A 20,837-nucleotide genomic window follows, 5' to 3' on the forward strand; every position below is an offset into this window, starting at 1 on the left:
AGAGTTCCAGTTAAGAAAATACAATGTCAGAAATGAGAGACTAATCAACAATTAATAGGGCAACAGAGAATGATAAAAACTGAGACATAGTCCATGGTTTTGATAGCAAGAGATCTTTAGGAGAGTAACATCTGTAGGATGGTAGAAGTAGAAGCCAGACCCAAGTGGTCAGAGGGATGAATGGAAGGTGAGGGAATGGAAACAATGAGCATCTGGAGACTAAGGTTTGGCTGTGAAGGTAGGAGATAGATTGAGGGGGGAAAAGGCTTATGAGAAAAAAGGATTATATAATCTGTATGTACAAATTTCAGATGTGTATACACAAATACACACGTCAGAAAGGTGAGCATGAGAGCGCCTGGGTGGCTTAGTAGGTTAAGCATCTTACTCCTGATACGGCTCGGGGAAGATCTCAGGGTTGTGAGATGGAGCCCTACCCTGTCGGGCTCACACGCTGGGTGTGTAGCCTTAAGATTCTCTCTCTCTCCCTCTCCCTCTCCCCTCCCACCCCTAAAAAAATGTGAGCATGTATTTAGGTGGAGAGGGCAAAGTCAGAGGCAGGGGTGAAATGGAAGTTTTGGAAAAGACAGAAGGGAAAGGTTGGAAACTCAGATAGACTGTCGTGACAGTTATTTTCCCCCAGACATAGGTGAAGGGAGGGAAAGGTGATATCTAAGTGTGCTTTCTTTTCTTCTTTTCTCTCTGGAGTGGTGAAGTGTGAATCACTAAGGGTGAATTTTGTATGCGCCCAGTGAAAGTGGCTCTGATTCTTTGGTGAGCAGTTTCCAGAAGTAAAATTGCTTCTCAGAATTACACAACCTCCTTTTCATTACTTGGGCTCTGCATCATAGTGTTTTTTAAGAACAAAATATCCTTAAAAGGAGATTTTTTAAAAAGAGACAAAATGTTACTAAAGTGATTTTTGTCTTGATGCAAACATCTACATCCTTGTTGACCCCTGGGAATTTGATCATTGTTACAATTTTCTTATTGTTCTGGATACATGTTTCTACAGAGACCTGGCTAAAACTCTTCCAAGAACAGTAGCAATGATAATTCTAACAGACTCGTTAGACTTGCCTAACACAGTATTGCTGAATAATAGAGCGGTGAGGCTTTTATGTACAGTATTTGAAGTTATTTACTGGTCCCATTCTTTTTTTCATATCCCTTGATTTTATCTCAAAGTTTGAATAAGCTAAAATTGCTAATTCACAGTTCTGAAAAATGATATGTACTTTCTCAACAACTAGACTTAAGACTACATAATAAGCATTCATTTTGTTGTACTGATAGTGTTTTGGATAAAATTTAAGGCTTCATGCAATTTCATTCAAAACATGCATAAGGTTCCTTCTATTTAGAAAGCAATATACTAGATGCCAAGAGGGCAAGAGGCAAAGTAGACCTGTCCCCTAATCTCAAGAATCTTTCTACTGAGTAGAATTTACAAAATTATGGTAAAATAAAGGGCGTGACCTATACTGATTGGGAACAGGACTAGGGCAGTTCAGGAAAGGGTTCTTTGAGGAGGTAGTCTTTCCTGGAGTCTTGAAAGATGAATAGATTGAAGAAGGGATCAGGGGCGCCTGGGTGGCTCAGTCATTAAGGGTCTGCCTTCAGCTCAGGTCATGATCCCAGGGTCCTGGGATCGAGCCCCTCATCGGGCTCCCCGCTCTACGGGAAGCCTGCTTCTCCCTCTTGCACTCCCCCTGCTTGTGTTCCCTCTCTTGCTGTGTCTCTCTCTCTGTCAAATAAATAAACAAAATCTTTAAAAAAAATTAAAAAAGAAGAAGGGATCACATTCGAGGTGGAGTGAAAAAATGTATGGTATGTCAGAGGAGCAGAAACTGGTAATAGCATAATTTTGGAGATTCTTTTTTCGTGTCAAAATTCTATGACAGGGTGCCTGGGTGGCTCAGTTGGTTGGGCGGCTGCCTTCGGCTCAGGTCATGATCCTGGAGTCCCGGGATCGAGTCCCGCATCGGGCTCCCTGCTCAGCAGGGAGTCTCTTTCTCCCTCCGACCCTCTTCCGTCTCGTGCTATCTCTCATTCTCTCTCTCTCAAATAAAAATAAGTAAAATCTTAAAAAAAAAAAAATTCTATGACATTAGGCTTCCCCCTATCAGAGAAGGAAGTTACAAATAAAAGGAATGCTAGAATGAATCTTGTGGTGCTAGATTATGTGTGTGTGTGTATAGATACCAAGACACAGAGAGATATAGAGATGAAAATAGAAATATATATGTGTGCTATATATATGGATTAATATACATACATATATTCCTGGTTCTGTCCCCCAAAGAGCCTAGAAGCAGTGACATCTCAGTAGTAATGAGCACATGTAGTGCCCAGATTTGGTTTCTCCAATAAAAGGAATCAGGACTTCTTGGAGAAGTGGTTAATCTCAGGACTGGGGCCGGGCAAATACAAAACGAGTTTGGAACATCTTATAGTGCTAAAAAGTAAAAATGTGCTTAAAAAAAAATGGTGGCACGTTGAATGGACACTAGAGCCAAGCTGAAGGAGCTCCAAGTGACCAAAGCTGGGAATAATTTGAGCAAAAAAATAAAATTAGCCAGGGAATAAAATAATCCAAGAATTATTATAACCCAGGGAATAAAATAAATATCCATGAGTCTATCCTAATATAAATAAATGATTGAATAAATAAACAAGAGGGAAGGGACAATTCTTCCTTATAGAACTCCAATTAATAAATGCAGAAGAAATGAAGACAGTAGAAAGTCACCATTAGAACATCATAATAATTGCTGAAAGCAAGATCAGCCCATGAATGCTAAAATTAATGAATAAAAGTTTAAGAAGGAGTAGGATTAAAGTATCTCCCCGCAAATAGTTATGAATTCTAAAGGGAAGCATAGTTAACTTTACAGTGGTGAAACCTGGCAGACACCACCGTAACCAAATGATCCAGTAACAAGACATCAACATCACATGCCTTCTGATAGGATACACTGAGGAAGAAGGCACGTCAGCTCTGTAGTATTCTTCCCAAAATTCTATAACTTCAATCTAATCTGAGAAAGCATCATGTTTTAAAAAGGAAAAAACTTTTTTTTTTTTTTTTTTTTTGAGGATTGCGAGATGTCCCAGGCTCATCTGGTATTTGCCCCGCCCCAGCTCTGGAATCAACTACTTCTTCAAGGATACCAGGTTTTTTGTTTTTTGTTTTTAAAGATTTTATTTATTTATTTGACAGAGACACAGCGAGAGAGGGAACACAAGCAGAGGGAGTGAGTGAGGGAGAAGCAGGCTTCCAGCAGAGCAGGGAGCCCGATGCAGGGCTCCATCCCTGGGATCATGACTTGAGCCAAAGGCAGATGCTTAACGACTGAGCCACCCAGGCGCCCCAAGCCCAGGGTTTTTTTTATCAGAGGAACCAAGAAACCCGAATTGAGGGTCATTCTACATAATACCTAACCAGTACTCTTCAAAAGTATCCTGCTCATGAAAGACAAGGAAAAACAGAGGAGCTGTTGTAGAGATTGGAAGAGACTTAAGAAGACATGACCATCAAATGTAGTGTCGGGGGGGGGGGGGGGGGGCGCCGGGGTGGCTCAGTCGTTAAGTGTCTTTGGCTCAGGTCATGATCCCAGGGTCCTGGGATCGAGCCCCACATCGGGCTCCCTGCTCCACGGGAAGCCTGCTTCTCCCTCTCCCACTCCTCCAGCTTGTGTTCCCTCTCGCTGTCTCCGTCTGTCAAATAAATAAATGAAAAATCTTTAAAAAAAATAAATAAATGTACTGTAGGATCCTGGAACAGAAAGAAGACTTTAGTGGAAATTCTTAATTTTGATAGTTGTGCTGTGATAATATAAGATAAAGCTATGTGAAAGTTACATGGGAACTTTTGTACCATGTTTGCAACTCGTGTAAATCTAAAAATTATAGGTAAGTTAAAACTATTAACTTTCAAAAGCTTTTTCAAGTATGTGAATTTAGTCACTGTTTTTGTAAAAAACAAAAAACCACACCCTTAGAAATAAATGTAGGGGTGCCTGGATGGCTCAGTTAAGTATCTGACTCTTGACTCAGGTCTTGATCTCAGGGTCATGAGTTCAAACCCCACTTTGGGCTCCATGCTGGGCATGGAGCCTACTTAAAAAGAAAGAAATGTAGTTTATATCCTAAAAAAACATTATGTGGGAACATATTTCATGTTGCCTTTGTTTAAAATTTCCCTTTGCACCTTGAAGTTCTTTAGGTTGTTTTTTTCCATTTAATTTAGTTGCTCTCTGACAGATCACAAATATTTCTTGATTTAAAAAAAAAAGGAAAGTAAAAAAAAAATTTAAAACTCTACAATCTGTTTCTTTCTTTTTTTAAAAAAAAGATTTTATTTACTTATTTAACTGACAGAGAGAGTGTGCTCAAGAAGGGAGGGGCAGGCAGAGGGAGAGGGAGAAGCAGGCTTCCCGCCGAGCAGGGAGCCCGATGCAGGCCTGATGCAGGGCCCGATGCCACAACCATGGGATCATGACCTGAGCCGAAGGCAGTCGCTTAACCAACTGAGCCACCCAGGCGCCCCTACAATCTGTTTCTTAAAATGACATTTTCTTTTAACAAGTGAGTTTGTACTTTGTTCTCTCATTTTTTTGAGGCTATGTTCAGGCAACTATGCCTCTTGCACAAGCAACTATCTCCTGGGGGTGGGGGAGGCAGAGAGTGAGAGGGAGAGAGAAAGATATGATGAGATTAGATTAGATTTATAAGAACAGGATTGTATTAGTGGCAGCTCATTTGCTTTCTTCCAAGCATGGTTTCTACAAGAAAATTTGCTTAGTTAGGTTAAGTCTATAAATGAATTTATTAAAGTAGGTTTCCTGGAGCAGCTACAGGCCTCACCCTCAGCAGTAGCTCAAGGAAGCAGATACCCGGGGCCAAATTTCCCAGTGAGTCATTGCCCAACCCTTAAACTTTAAAGGACCTTTGTTTAAAAGATTTTTATCTCTAGGCTACCACTCCCCCATAGGACATTTAGCTCTACCTCAAGCTACCAGATGAGATAAAAGAACTTTGAACTGGGAAGTAGAACTCTGGCTCTCATATGAACTAGTTGGTGAGTTGGGGAAAATTATTGGACCTTTATGTGGCTCAGTTCTCTTACTGTAAGAGGGGGGACTTGGTTACTTGATTTCCAAGGTTCCCTCTTGATGTTAAACTCTGTCCTTTGCATCTAAAACTGAAGGCATCTTCCTTCTTAGGAAACAGTTACCTTTTATCCCGTTATTATTTGTTATACCACTGTCCTTGCAGTCTCTGAGGCTAAAAATCTTAGAGTTATTTTTGTTATATCCATTTCCTTTCACACCTGCACACAATTGACAACCAATCCAGCAATTCTTCCATCACAGTTGAAGTGGCAGTAGAATGCATTTGACCGAAGAGGTTGGGTTTTAGAGTCTGAACACTGACTTCTGCCTGGGCCATATATTAGCTATGTGACCTCTGGCAAATTACTCAGCCTCAATGGACCAGTTCTTTGGGGTTTTTTTTGAGGGGGGGGTTGTTTGTTTTAATGGAAATAACACTAACTCCAGGGTTGTTGTAAGGATTAAATGAGTTAGCAAATGATAGCGCTTTTTATTATTTGTACATAGTAATGCAGTGGATTGGATCTTAAAGTCAAATGGGCCTCTGGAAAAAAAAATAATTAAAAGATACTGGAGCCCAAACTGAATACCTCCTTCTAGATGGGTCTTTCCAGTACATGCGTTTCTCATTCTTTTTTCTTTTCTTTTTCTTTTTCTTTTTTTTTTTTTTTGAGAAAATGAGGGTAGAGAGGGACAGAGGGGAGGGATAGAGAGAATCCTTAAACAGGCTCCACACCCAGCACAGAACCCAGTGCAGGGCTGGATCTCACAACCCTGAGATCATGACCCGAGCTGAAATCAAGAGTTGGACACTTAACTGACTGAGCCACCCAGGCACTCTCCTCCCCCCCTTTTTTCCCCTCTCACTCTTAACAAGATTTCTAGACTTAAGGAAATTGTCCTAAAGTCTGAGAATGGGATTCCCATCTTAGGGAGTGTGGGTAAATAGGGAGAGCTATCACACTTTTAAATCAAGCCCGTGAAAGTAAAAATATTAAAAATGGAGAGTATTTCAAGTAGGCCCAAGATAACTCTAAGTTTCACTGAAAGAACAAATGATTATCTCTGATGTTGACCATTCTGAGAAGATCATTGCTACTACACTCTTACTGAGAGATAATTTGTATGGGTTTGCAGCTAGGTGTTCAAAAATTTTGCTACCCAATTTTCTACCATGGCTAAAGGTGATGGTTTTAATCATTATTCATTACTTGTAATGGAAAGAAAATTGACTTTGGAAATCAAAGAGATTATGGATTTGAATCCCAGCTCTGCTACTTTATATAACTAAGAGATCATCGTAAAGTTATTTAATATCTCTGAATTTTAGTTTTTCATCTATATAAGACAATAAAACCAATTTTGTAAAGTGGTTCTGAGAATTAAGTGAGATATGTACTTCATGTAAGTAGGTGTTGTAAAATATTTCTTTCCAAGAGTCTTTTAACCTTAGCCTTGAATTTTTATTTTTTTTTATTTTTTTAATGATTCTTTTTTGTTGTTTTTTTTTAAGATTTTATTTATTTATTCATGAGAGACACACACAGAGAGAGAGAGAGAGGCAGAGGAGAAGCAGGCTCCCAAAGAGCAGGGAGCCCAATGCGGGACTCGATCCCAGGACTCTGAGATCATGACCTGAGCCGAAGGCAGACGCTTAACCATCTGAGGCACCCAGGTGCCCTTGAATTTTTATTTTTATTTTTTTCTTAAAGATTTTATTTATTTATTAGAGAGAGAGAAAGCACAAGCAGGGGGAGTGGCAGCAGAGGGAGAATCAGGCTCCCCGCTGAGCAAGGAGCCCGATGCAGGACTTGATCCCAGGACCCTGGGATCATGACCTGAGCCAAAGGCAGATGCTTAACCAACTGAGCCACCCAGGCATCCCGTAGCCTTGAATCTTTAGCTTCCTATAGTGTATCACTAGGATTTTTCTTGTAGATGTCTATATTTCAACACGTGTAAAGCAAAACTCATCATTCTCCCATTCTTCCTGTATTTACTGTTTCTGTTAAGACATCAACAATCTTCTAATTATTCAAGTTTGATGATGCCAGAGTTGATTCCTTCTCTATCCCTAAGTCCATTTTATTCTAAGAACTGTCAATTCTCTTTTCCCACCTTACCATTCCCCCCTATCCTAATGTAAACCTTGATTACCTCTCACTTCGACAGTTTTAGGATCTTTTTGACAAGTAAATTAGACTCCAGTCTTTTCCCTTCTTACCAAGTTATACACTGCTGCAGAATCAGCTTTAAAACATGCTTCCCATTATGTTACTTGCTTTTTCAGAAACTTGCCATGTTCCACCATAGAGACTATGGGTGATCCACTATAAAACTCTTATCTTACAGATGTGGGTGTTGGGTTCAGGGAACTTACATTTTTGATTTGCCAAGAAGGTCACACCTCTGCTAGGGAGTGGCATGTTAAGACTAGTACTTATCTTTGCTCACTCACAAGACTAGTTCTTTCTGCTATTGGAATATGGCCCAGACTCCTTAACATGGTTTTCAAGGTTTTTCCCATCCTGGCCCCATTATTTCCCTACCTTATCTTCAACTACTCATGTACCTACGGTCAATTCCATCGAAGTATACTGTGCTATTTCAGCTCCCTAACAGTGTAAAGCTATTCTCTCTACCTGAGATGCACTTTCCTCCTCTTGCCCTCAGTTGATGAAATTCTGCCCATCCATAAGTCTTAAGTCAATCTGATGTCTCTTCCCTTCCCTCCCATCAAGCCAGAAAATCAGATCCCCTACTCCTAGACCTTGCATTACCTCTAACCACATTCTGCTTTGTGCTATAATTATTCGTGTCCATGTCAGCAAGCCAACAGATTTTTTTTTAATAAAGATTTTATTTATTTATTCATGAGAGACGGAGAGAGAGGCAGAGGCAGAGGGAGAAGCAGGCTCCCCACAGAGCAGGGAGCCCGATGTGGGACTCGATCCCAGGACCCTGGGATTATGACCTGAGCCGAAGGCAGACACTTAACCGACTGAGCCACCCAGGCGTCCCAAGCCAACAGATTTTTTATAAAGATTTCTATTATTTGAGAGAGAGAAAGAACATGTACGGGGGAAGGGCAGAGAGAGAGGGAGAAGCAGACTCCCTGCTGAGCAGGGAACCCGCTCCAAGTCAATATATTTTACACTCTATTTGGGCAGGGCCCTCTCCCTAAACCTTATAGAAAGTAGCTAGTTACTCAGTAACCTGATACCGGAGTCTATCAAAAATCATATACTGGGGCTCCTAGGTGGCTCAGTCAGTTGGGCGGCTGCCTTCGGCTCGGGTCATGATCCCAGGGTCCTGGGATCGAGCCCCACATCGGGCTCCCTGCTCGGCGGGAAGCCTGCTTCTCCCTCTCCCACTCCCCCTGCTTGTGTTCTCTCTCTTGCTGTGTCTCTCTCTGTCAAATAAATAAATAAAATATTGGAAGAAAAAAAATCATATACTGATTCTTACCTTTATCTGTTTCATAGGGTGCTAATCACATTGTTAAGAAATTAGTAGTATTGCTTCTGTAAAGAGAAGTGTGGTCAGGGTGTGAGCTACCTCATTCCTTGAATATAAAGCATGCTTATCCTAGCCTTATATACCAAGATAGATATTCTAACTTTTCTTGGATTTCTGGCCAAGATTAATCAACACCGTGGAATTAGATTTGGGAATTAATTTTTTTTAACCATACTCAGTCCCTCAAATAATGAATAATTTTTCCTTTTTATAAATAAATTTGAGAACATATCTTCTATATTTTTTTTCTTTGATCCAGAATTGATTGCTGTAGGAGGACTGACAGCATTTATACCCACACCTACATTGGAAGCACAATTGTACCAAACAGTCTTAAAGTGTTGTTCAGTATTTCCTAAACTTGGCCCAAAGGCCATTATTGTGGTTTTACATGACTAAGTTTAGCTGAATTGTTTGTTGTTTCTTTGTCTTTTTCTCATTAGAATAAGGGCTGACAATGTTAGGTGGGTCAGATACAAACTGGAAAGCAGATAGACAAATATACGTTATTTGATACATTCAAGTTTACTTCAAAGAACATATGTAGAGGAACACCTGGGTGGCTGGTTGGTTGAGCATCTGACTCTTTATTTTGGCTCAGGTCATGATCTCAGGCTTATGAGATCGAGCCCCACATTGGGCTTTGCACACAGCATGGAGTCTGCTTGAGATTCTCTCTCTTCCTCTGCCTCTGCCCCACCCCCTGCTTGCACGCTCTTTCTCAAAATAAGTATATAAAATCTTAAAAAAAAAAAACATGTAGAATTAAGATTATTTTATCCAGGAAAAGAGAGATTATTAAAAAAACCCAACGTTTATTACTTATTCTGTGTCAGGGTCTTTTTCTTCTTTTTCTTATTTATTCCTCATAAGGATATTATGAAGTACTATTGTTATGGATGAGAAACCTAAGTTTTAGGGATGCATCTGTCTCTAACGCCAGACCTCCTTACCATGAGAGGCTTCTATGTTACCTTCCAACATGGGGATTAACAGGTAAACAAAAACAATAAAATTAGCACTGTTTTCAGACAATGCTTTAGTTGGAAGAACGAGTACTACAGGTGGAAAAGTAGTGTGGTCTTTTAGGGTTGCTTATCACTTACTTTGAATAAGAGGACTTTTAGTGTGAAATGGTGGCCCAAGCTGCTTAGGTAAGCACACCCTGTGTTCCATTGTTGTCAAGGTTGTTAGAAGCAGTACCTGATGAACCCTGCATTCTGCCAGGTCAGTTATGCTTTGTGGTTGTCAAGAGACCTACAAGTAGTACTTTTCACTCTTCAAATAAGGAAACTATTGGCTCATTTCTAGTCTTACCTCTTCTGGACAAAGGTTGGAACTCCTTTGGTAATTACTAAGGCAAAAACTCCTTTGGTAATTTCTGGGACAAAAAACAAACAATCCAGATTAATGGATAGGGACTAGATGATTTCGGGGGCATGGCTTTATGTATTCTTTGACTTTAAGGGATTTTAGAAAGGAATTTCAGAATAGAGGTTTTGTCCTCTGAATTTAAAGTACATTATACCAGGGCGCCTGGGTGGCTCATTCAGTTAAGCATGTGCCCTCGGCTCAGGTTATGATCCCAGAGTCCTAGGATTGAGCCCCGTGTTGAGCTCCCTGCTCAGCGGAGACCCTGCTCCTCCCTCTCCCTCTGTCGCTCCCCCTGCTTGTGCTCTCTCTCTGTCTCTCTGTCTCTCTCTCTCTCTGTCAAATAAATAAATAAATAAATCAAAAAATAATAAAGTGCATTATACTTCCCCCAGTTAAGATTGTTAAAATGTAAAAATAATAAGAATTCTAACAAAAGCCAATTCTAATATATTATACTTAAAATGTTCTTAATACTAGTATAAGTATTTTGTATAGTATAGTATAATGTACTTTGATTTAAAATATATTCTCTTCTTAAATCCATATCAAAACACCTATAATGGAAGGTATTATTCTCATTTTTCAGCTGAAGAAAGTAAAACTGAAAAGATTATATAGTTCAAGGTAACAGAAGTTATGGGGCACCTGGGTGGCTCAGTCATTAAGTGTCTGCCTTCGGCTCAGGTCATGATTCCAGGGTCCTGGGATCAAGCCCCACATCGGGCTCCCTGCTCAGCAGGAAGCTTGCTTCTCCCTCTCCCACTCCCCCTGCTTGTGTTCCCTCTCTCACTGTGTCTCTCTCCATCAAATAAATAAATAAAATCTTTTTTAAAAAATGGTAACAAAAGTTATGATTTCAAGTAAAGTCTATCTCAACTTAAAGCCCTTGCTCTTTATATGATACCATACAGTGTCCCCAGCTCTCTCTCCAAACCAAGTGATCAGTGTTGCAGAGTTTGGGGAGAGAGAGCAGCCAAAAGAAACTTGGATACAGGTAGAACCTAATTTGGACCTGAATCTACAGAGATGCCAAAGTACTTCTCCTGGGATATAACTCAGAAGAGTGGAACATTTCACTCCAAATGTGACTTTGGAACAGACTTAAGTTCAGGGGAAGGCCAACTGATGTTTGCACACTGAGGTCAGTCATAAAATGATGGAACTGGAAGGGACCTTAGAGATCATCTGGTCTAACCTTCTTATTTTAAAGGAAACTACAACCCAGATATTGAATCATTTGACCAAGGTTACAGGTTTTGAAAGAACCAGTAGAGGAGTGTGGTTCTGCTGGTCTAGGGCTTTCTATTCTGTCATGGCACACCACTGCCAGTCCTTGGATGCTGGAGAATCCTCGTCTGTGTCTAATATTCTGACTTTCTTTATTGCATAGGTGTTTCAGTATCTGTAGACGATGGAATCATCTCCATTTAATAGACGGCAATGGACTTCAGTATCATTGAGGGTAACAGCCAAAGAACTTTCTCTTGTCAACAAGAACAAGTCATCGGCTATTGTAGAAATATTCTCCAAGTAAGTGCTGATCCTGGTCCAAAACGACCATCTGTCTTGAGCAAACATTACCACCTGTTAGGGAAATAAGTAAAGGAAGTACATGGTGTAAAATGGCTTTATTGAGCACCTTCTGAAATTTAGACACTGTGGAGAAGGATGATAGTAATCAGGAGACACATTCTCTATCCTGGAATTTTTTTTTAGTTGGGAATAGAAAAAGTTACAAACACGAAAGTTAATTATAAAACATGTAATTCTTACGCAAAGTGTCAGCAAGTCCAAAATGAATGGGAGTAAGGACTAGAAACAGAATAAGAGAGAGAAAGTGACCATCATGGGCAGAAGCTAGTCAGGGAGGCTTTCCAAAGTTGAGATGAGTTTTGAGGCAAGTTTTGATGTAGTTGAATGGAGTGTTAGGTATACTCTGTATCTGCATTATCTAATATGGGAGCCACTACATATGTGCCTATTTAAATTTAATTAATTCAGTTCATCAGCTGTACTAGCCACATTTCAAGTGTCCAATAGCTACATGTAGCTGGTGGCTACCATATTGGAGATCACAGAAACATTTCACCATTTCATAACATTCTGTTGAACAGAATGCAGTGCAAACTGTGTGAGCAAACTATGGCCTACTGGCTGCCTGTTTTAGTAAATAAAGGTTTATTGGAACATGGCCACATCCATTTGTGCATTGTCTATGGCTGCTTCCATGCTACAGCAGCAGAGACCAGAGACCATATGGCCTCAAAGTCTAAAATATTTATTATCTGATCCTTTAAGAAAAAGTTTGCTGACCCCCTGCTTGGACCCCGAGTTCTTTGATATGAGGGTCTCTTTCTTGCTTAATTTATATGCCTAGCACGTGTATCGAAGTGTATAGCACAGTGACTGGAATATAGTAGGCACTCAACAGAGTAGAAGGGATGGTATATATAAATAATATACCAGGGATTGCAAACACATTGACTTCACTCAAATAGAAATGCCCTACTGGGAGGAGCTTAGGACAGATGGTAGGTTTAACTCACGAGTAGAGTTTGTTAATTAATAGGAAGCTATTATACATTTAAGAGAAAAAAGATGGTCAAGATCTGAAGAAAATGATTCTGGGAGCTGTATCTAGGATACAGCTAAATACCAATAGGAAGTAAGTATCTGTAATCTACAATGTCCCCTTTTCTTCAATAACAGATGGGTCACGCACTTGCTCTGTGGAAAACATTGCCCTTCCAGACTATTGACCTTGATTACTGTTTAAGGTAGAGTGAAGGTGGAGGGAGACTGAGAACCCTTTTCCTTTCCACATTATGCATTTTGTATTACTGTAAATTTATAGCAAATATTTATTATTCTTTTTTTTAAAGATTTTATTTATTTATTTGAGACAGAGAGAGAGAGCACATGAGAGGGGGGAGGGTCAGAGGGAGAAGCAGACTCCCTGCTGAGCAGGGAGCCCGATGTGGGACTCGATCCCGGGACTCCAGGATCATGACCTGAGCCGAAGGCAGTCGCTTAACCAACTGAGCCACCCAGGCGCCCCAATATGTATTATTCTTATCAAAACAAGAAAATCAATAAAGGTATTTCAGAAAAAAGGGATAGAGATCTGGAAAGCTCTTAAGATTTAATCCCTAACCTCAAGGAAATTAATGGTATAGGTTAGTATAGTTTATATAGTAGATGAAGTCCCTTCACTTCCTTCATGGGGTGTGGGCACCTGGGTGGCTCAGTCATTAAGTGTCTGCCTTCGACTCAGGTCATGATCCCAGGGTCCTGGGATCGAGCTCCACATCGGGTTCCCTGCTCAGCGGGAAGCCTGCTTCTCCCTCTCCCACTCCCCTTGCTTGTATTCCTTCTCTCACAGTGTCTCTCTCTGTCAAATAAGTAAATAAAATATTAAAAAAAAATAAAAGTAGGGGCGCCTGGGTGGCTCAGTCGTTAAGTGTCTGCCTTTGGCTCGGGTCATGATCCCAGGGTCCTGGGATCAAGCCCCGCATTGGGCTCCCTGCCCCACGGGAGGCCTGCTTCTCCCTCTCCCACTCCCCCTGCTTGTGTTCCCTCTCTCGCTGCCTGTCTGTCAAATAAATAAATAAAACCTTTAAAAAAATAAAAAAGAAAAGTAGATTTAAAAAAAAAATCACATGGGGTGGGGCTCCTGGGTGGCTCAGTCGGTTAAGCTGAGAGGGAACACAGGCAGGGGGAGTGGGAGAGGGAGAAGCAGGCTTCCTGCTGAGCAAGGAGCCCGATGCAGGGCTCGATCCCAGGACCCTGGGATCATGACCCGAGCCGAAGGCAGACGCTTAACAACTGAGCCACCCAGCTGCCCCTCTGACTGTACTTTTTAATGGGAGGAATGTCAAAGATTTTTTTGGACATGTTTTAAAAACCATCCTATATGACTTCCCCAGCCCCTCCCCTAAAGATTCTGATTCCATGTTACACAATGCAAGATGCTATTTTAGAAATAATTTCTTCTTTTCTAGAGTAGTCCATCCAGCATTCTGGGGCATTATCAAATATTTTATACAGGTAGTGCCCTGGTCTTCTTTAGCAAGGTCTGGCAACATAATATTAAGAAAGAAGTTTTATAAATACACACACTCACACTAACAAAGAGCAATTATGTAGGTGACTAACACTAAAATTTCATAGGCAAATTTCAGTCTTAACTGTCTAGCAGCATGTCAGCTTTACACTGAGATGGAGCTTCCATCTGACCACTTCTCAGCACCTCCGCAGCTATCACGGTAAGTCCAGGCTACCTCCTCCTTCCCTTCATTTCCTTCCTGAATGTCCTCACTACTTCACTTTTGCTGCTATACAGTTAATTATCCACGATACAGACAAGGGGACCTTCAAGAACATAAAACAGATCACATCCATTATTTTTCAAAACTCTCTAGTGGCTGTTCTCATCGACAGTAAAAGAAAGTCCTTGCACTAACCTAACTGGAGAAAAAAAAAAAAAGATTCTGATTCCATGTGTCTGGGATGGGGCCTAGGAATTTGTGTTTTCAGCAAGTATCCCAGGTGAATTTTACCTTCAGGGAAAGATAAGAAAGCACTGGTAGTGGAAGAGATAGACTTGTGAACTCACAGCGGTGAACTTGAACATAAAGCAAAATGAATACAGTTTCGGATAGGTTCCAACAGAGGATCGTGGAAACTGACCATGAATAAAGGGAATAGGAAAGCAAGCAGTCTGGCATGGAGATACACAAAAGAAGGGAGAAGTGACTGGTACAGTTCAGTTTAGGCTGGGTGATAGAAGGCCTTGAATGCCATCCTAAGTTTAGGATTTAGTTAGATGAACAATGGGAACAGTTGAAGGTTTTCATGCAGAGAATGACATGATCAGACTTGTATTTTAGAAAGATGTTTCTGGCAACGGTGTAAAAGGTAGGCTGGCAAGATGAGAGACTGATAGCATAGAGACAAGCAGTAAGGCTCTCTTGACAGCCCAAGTGAAAGCTCTTGAGGGTGGAGGGCAGCAAGGATGGAGAGGAAGACAAGGAATTGAGACATTGTTGAGATGTGATTAATGGGACTTGGAAACTCCCTGTTCTTCAGAGAGACTTCTCCACATTCTTACCTTTTTCACCCTGGCTAGCCCCACCTCTCTTTAGCCGAACTTGGCTTTCCCAGTGCATTTGGTCTCTGAGCAGGGGCCACCTGCCTTTCTGTACATGCTTCCCCGAAATATTCTGGGGCCAGGAGTCAAGGTTGCTGCTCTCCTACATCTCTCCTACTGTTTCCCATCCATTGTGTTTCACTCCTTGTTCTGAAGTTCTAAACCTGGGCTTTGAGGCTCACATCTCACTAGATTTTTTTTTTTTTTAAGATTTTATTTATTTATTTGACAGAGAGAGACACAGCGAGAGAGAGAACACAAGCAGGGGGAGTGGGAGACGGAGAAGCAGGCTCCCCACTGAGCAGGGAGCTTGACGCGGAACTCGATCCCAGGACCCTGGGACCATGACCTGAGCTGAAGGCAGACACCCAACAACTGAGCCACCCAGGCGCCCCTCACTAGACACTTTTTATCCTCCCCTTCATTGCAGTGGTGTGCCAGCGGCCTGGCCAAGCTCCTTACCTTCACTGGGGACACTAGCTTCCAGCTTCATTCTCTTCTCAGTGTCTCTCAGTGAGGGTGCTCTGAGCATTTTGAGGAGGCAGACCTTCCTTCTGCAGGATGTTCATCATCTTGCCTTCCTCCAAATGCTAGTAGTACCCCCGTGACATTGTGGCATCCAAAAAAGAAAAATGGGATGGAAGGGAAGCCCCAATAAGATTCCCTCACACATTTCCAAATATCCCCCAGGGCCAGTAGGGCCCCAGTGAAGAATCACTGGTCCACTGGACCTGTCTCGTACTCTGGACTCTTAATTTCTTGATCCTCCCTACTTCTTCAACCTGCTCGTTGTCTCCCATGACCTTGCATCCAGTCCCAGCCTTATCATCATACAGAATCCATCTCTGGAACGTGCATGTGGAATACCCTCTCTGATTGCAGCCTCCTGTCCTAATACTGTTCCACTCTTTTATTCCCACTGATGCTGCTCTTGGGCCAAAACAGGACACCCAGGCCCTGGATGTCAGTCTCCTTCCTGGCTTCACTTCCTTCCCTGCCTACCTTGGTTGGTTGCTTCAGTGCAACTCTCACCCCTTCCTCAGTTCCTTTCCCACCCCTTTATTCTGTCATCCCCCTCCCCCCAAAGCCAGTTCTCAAGATAGAGGAATTGGGTCTTGTAGCACTGATGAGAGTTAGGAAGTTGGAAAAAGCAGTTCATCTTAGGGGCCTTCTTAATCTTGCAGAGAGAAAGTACAAAGCGATCTTAGAGGTCAGCTTCTCATAGCATAGGAGGGTGACTGTCTTTTCTCCATGAAGGTTATAAGGGCAGATGACAAACTATAAGTCTCAAACTCATTAACAGAATCAGTGTGCCAGGCACCATGCTAGATTCTTCTTCTTTTTTTTTTAAGATTTTATTTATTTATTTGACAGAGAGAGCAAGAGAGCACAAGCTGGGGGAACAGTTGGAGGGTGAGGGAGAAGCAAGCAGGGAGCCCGATGCGGGGCTCGATCCCAGGACCCTGGGATCATGACCTGAGCTGAAGCAGACGCTTAACCATCTGAGCCACCAGGCGCCGCAACCATGCTAGACTCTTAATAGAAACAGATACTATTTATTTTTTTTTAATATTTTATTTATTTATTTGACAGAGAGAGACACAGCGAGAGAGGGAACATAAGCAGGGGGAGTGGGAGAGGGAGAAGCAGGCCTCCCGCTGAGCAGGGAGCCCGATGTGGGGCTCGATCCCAGGACCCTGGGACCAATGACCTGAGCCGAAGGCAGATGCTTAACCATCTGAGCCACCCAGGCGCCCCAGAAACAGATACTATTTCTAATCCTAACAAAAACTGCATGGGGGGGAGACCTTAGGCCTGTTTTATAGCTGAGAACACAGGGAATATGTGGATTTGTTTCTGTCTGTTATTTTTCGTCTGACTCTGACATATTGAACAGGTTTTGAGGAATGAAGAGAATTGTGTTTGATAGGCTGAGAGGATGGTGGTGACATTGCAGAGAACAGCAGGAGGTGGAAGGCACAGAAGTAGTACAGGGTGTGATGTGCTCTTAGGACAGTAAAAACCAGAGACCCAGCCTGGACCTCTTCTCTGTTTCATGCTCAGTAGAGACCCTGAATTGACATTGGTGATATTGCTTATGGCTTTTAGGGTTCACTCACCATAGATTCCCAAAGCAGATTGCAGGGCTGGGTTCCACAAAGCAAATACTAATTTCTACTTCCAATACCTGGTGACCTGATTTTCTCTTATTTGCAAACACTCCCAATTACGGGGTTTAGAATTAGTAAATCCTGCACAAGCCTACTTAAGAGACTGTAGGAAACCTTAGGAGGTTTCTGATCAGAGATTAATGTAAAAGTGGTATTTGGGGGAAGCTTAATCTGGCTCATGTTTGTAGAATTAGCGGGGCTTTCTAACGGTTTACATGTATTTGTACGTAAGAGTAATTTTTCTAGCATCAGAGCTAGAACTCATGAGTTCTTTATAGCTCCAGACTTATTTCTTTTACTGAACCTCTATACTATACAAATCATTAAATTTGAGGTAAGAAAGGTCCTATTAATGAATCCATTTAAACGGCTGGCTTTGGTTTTACTCACCATTAACCAGCATGACATAATCCTTTGCTTGATTAAAATGTTACTCTTTTGGTGGAATTTGGTTTCTTTGCAGAAGACTCCTTTTGACGCTTACATTTTTGGAAGTAAAGGGAATCTAGCTCAGTGGTTTTCAACCTTTTTTTTTTTTTAATGTTATGTTAATCACCCTACATTACATCATTAATTGAGTTCTTCAGAGGAACCTCAGGGGCCAGTTCTGGGAAGGTGGGAAGATCTAAAGGGCTGAGCCTGAGACCTTCCACACCAGCCGTCCTGCTTGGATCTCTTTTTATGTTAGGTTTCTAAAGAAGATTATCATTTGAAGAGAGGATTCTGCAGTAAAAAGTTTTAAAACCACTGATCTGGCTAACCTTTGCCCCATTCCTCTGACAGACAAGGAACTTGATATCCAGCCATTATGACTGAAGTTCACACCCCAAGATAGTGGCAAAGCTGAATTCAGCACACAGATCCCTGCCCCCCATCATCCTTCCCCCGTGTCACAGTTCCTCCCACTCTAGTTATAACTTTCCCCGTAACATAGTCTGAAGAACATGGTTTATATTTAGTTTTCTCTGACTGTTCTTCCTTCATTAAGAAAAAATTGACCCTCAGATCTCCCAGGCTAACTTCCTCTTTTTTTTTTTCCCTCCATTTTTGCTTCTCTGTAATAGTTTAGTGGTGAAATAGTTCCAGAGGAAAATACATTGCCAAGACTTGGGAGTTTCCATTTTCCCTTTGCTCTGTTTTAGGGCATACAAGCAAGAGTCATAGCTCAGGAACTCTATTCTGGCTTTAGAAAAGTTTGAAGCACTGTTATTACTCCCAAGATAATTTTAGCATCCTCCATCAGCTGCCTGCCTCACAGCTGAGCGTTAATGAGCAGTTGCAAGATTAAATTGTGTGTGTGAAGGAGACTGGAGGACAAGACAATCTGGGAAGGGAAGAGGGATGAGATTTTAATTATAGAAATGTCACTGCAAATATTTTTTTTAAGATTTTTTTATTTATTTGTCAGAGAGAGAGGCAGAACACAAGCAGGGGGAGAGGCAGGCAGAGGGAGAAGCAGGCTCCCCGCCGAGCAAGGAGCCGATATGGGACTCGATCCCGGGACTCCAGGATCATGACCTGAGCCAAAGGCAGCCGCTTAACCAACTGAGCCACCCAGGCGTCCCTCACTGCAAATATTTTTTACCTCAGGGGCACCTGGGTGGCTCAGTTGGTTGAGCAACTGCCTTCGGCTCAGGTCATGATCCTGGAGTCCCGGGATCGAGTCCCGCATCGGGCTCCCTGCTCCGCAGGGAGTCTGCTTCTCCCTCTGACCTTCCCCCCTCTCATGTACTCTCTCTCTCTCATTCTCTCTCTCAAATGAATAAATAAAATCTTTAAAAAATATATTTTTTACCTCAAATTTACATCTTCAAAATACCTTTGCCCTCCACTACCCCTGCCAAATCAGCAACCTTCCCATTTTGTAGTCAGAATAATGCTAGTTGCCCTAAGTGCCTTTGAGGAAAGTCTGAGGCCTGAATCCTAGTCTAACACTGAATTCCGAAGGACGGGACCTCAGCGTCTCTTAGCATCCTGGGAGTACAAAATGTAAAAGCACCAAGGCGTTGACTTGGAAGAAAGCAGAGGTATGCAACCTTTCCTCCCTGTATATCTACTATTTCACAATACCTCATTATAAACAAAGGGTGAGGAGATTGGTGTGGGAGTTTCAAAACATAATTCAAGACAGCTACCACCATATACACCTGTGTCTTGCCTCAGTGCTGAAAGGACAGGATTGAAGATGAAAACTATTCAGGTCTTCTTACTTTAAATCTATGTTTCTGTTAAGACAGTAAAGGGAAGGGAGCCTTTGAGCTTATTGACTCAACTAACCACAGTGTAAATCCTTTGCCTTGGAGAACAATTGAGTGAGAATAAACCTGTCTGCTGATTGGTTCTGCCTCATATATCATATTGTTGCTGTAGTATATTGTAGATGAGGAGTGTGGAAACAAGGTTCGAGGCCAACTGTAAGTTCCTTTCCCTCTATAATCCACTTTTTCCCCTGCATTTACATTTTTAGGGACTGTCAGACGGATGTATTAGTACAAGTGGGGGAAAAATAGATGTACAAGAACATTCACCAGAGTGCTATTTGTAATGGTAGAAAACCGGAAACAAGCCAAATGCGCATTAAAAGGAGTATGGGTGGGGCACCTGGGGGGCTCAGTCGGGAGCGTCTGCCTTCAGCTCAGGTCATGGTCCTGGGGTCCTGGGATCGAGCCCCGCATCGGGCTCCCTGCTCCGCGGGAAGCCTGCTTCTCCCTCTGCCCCTCCCCCTGCTTGTGTTCCCTCTCTCGCTGTGTCTCTCTGTCAAATAAATACAATCTTTAAAAATAAATAAATACAATAAAAGGAGTATGGGTGAATTCATTATATTTATGATGGAAGAGGATTGCCAGGGTGCCTTCTGTGCTTGTAGCCTTTGTCTTGCATGACTTCTCAGCACTTGTCCTTCCCACATTTTTCCTTCTCTTGGCTTTCTCTGACGATTTCCTGGTTTTCCTACCACCTCTCTGTCTGTCCCTTGTCGTTCTCTCTCATCACCTCCTTCTCCTCTTCTGACTTCTAAATGTAGAGTCTCTAGGACTTCTTCTCGCACGACACACTCTTCGTAGATGACATCATTCATATACTCCCATGGCTTTACCATCTGTGGACAGACAAGTCCTCAATTTATATTGCTAGCTCAGATCTCTCTTCTGAGCTTGAGACACATGTATCCAATCACTGCTACCACCAAATGGATGTTTCAGTTAACATGGCTAACACTGAACTCTTTATCTTTCCCATCCCCAAATTTGCTCCTCTTGCAGAATTCCCCAGCCCAGGAAATAGTGATTTCATGGACTCAGCTGCCAGACGCATGGGAATCGCTCTTGACCGCTTCTGCCCCCTGCCCTCATGACCGCTTCTGCCCCCTCCCCTCTTGACCGCTTCTGCCCCCTGCCCTCTTGACCGCTTCTGCCCCCTCCCCTCTTGACCGCTTCTGCCCCCTCCCCTCATGACCGCTTCTGCCCCCTCCCCTCTTGACCGCTTCGGCCCCCTCCCCTCTTGACCGCT

At 42.2% G+C, this 20,837-nt stretch overlaps 1 protein-coding gene across 3 annotated transcripts in view; it reads left to right on the forward strand.

The window, feature by feature from the left end:
- Positions 1-20,837, forward strand: part of LIMA1 (LIM domain and actin binding 1) — a 93,019-nt gene that overhangs the window by 22,908 nt on the left and 49,274 nt on the right. For 2 of the 3 annotated variants that reach the window (XM_025883374.2, XM_025883376.2), the window contains exon 2: positions 11,401-11,540. In XM_025883374.2, coding sequence (XP_025739159.1) covers positions 11,422-11,540 — 119 coding nt within the window. In that variant the 5' untranslated portion in view covers positions 11,401-11,421. Of the gene's footprint in view, positions 1-5,065; positions 5,084-11,400; positions 11,541-20,837 lie in introns of those variants that run through there. The other variant, XM_025883375.2, reaches the window with a different exon arrangement.

The sequence above is a fragment of the Callorhinus ursinus genome, unplaced genomic scaffold, assembly GCF_003265705.2.
Source record: "Callorhinus ursinus isolate GAN/ISIS: 27379988/994484 unplaced genomic scaffold, GSC_fseal_2.0 scaffold44, whole genome shotgun sequence".
Taxonomy (NCBI): Eukaryota; Metazoa; Chordata; class Mammalia; order Carnivora; family Otariidae; genus Callorhinus; species Callorhinus ursinus.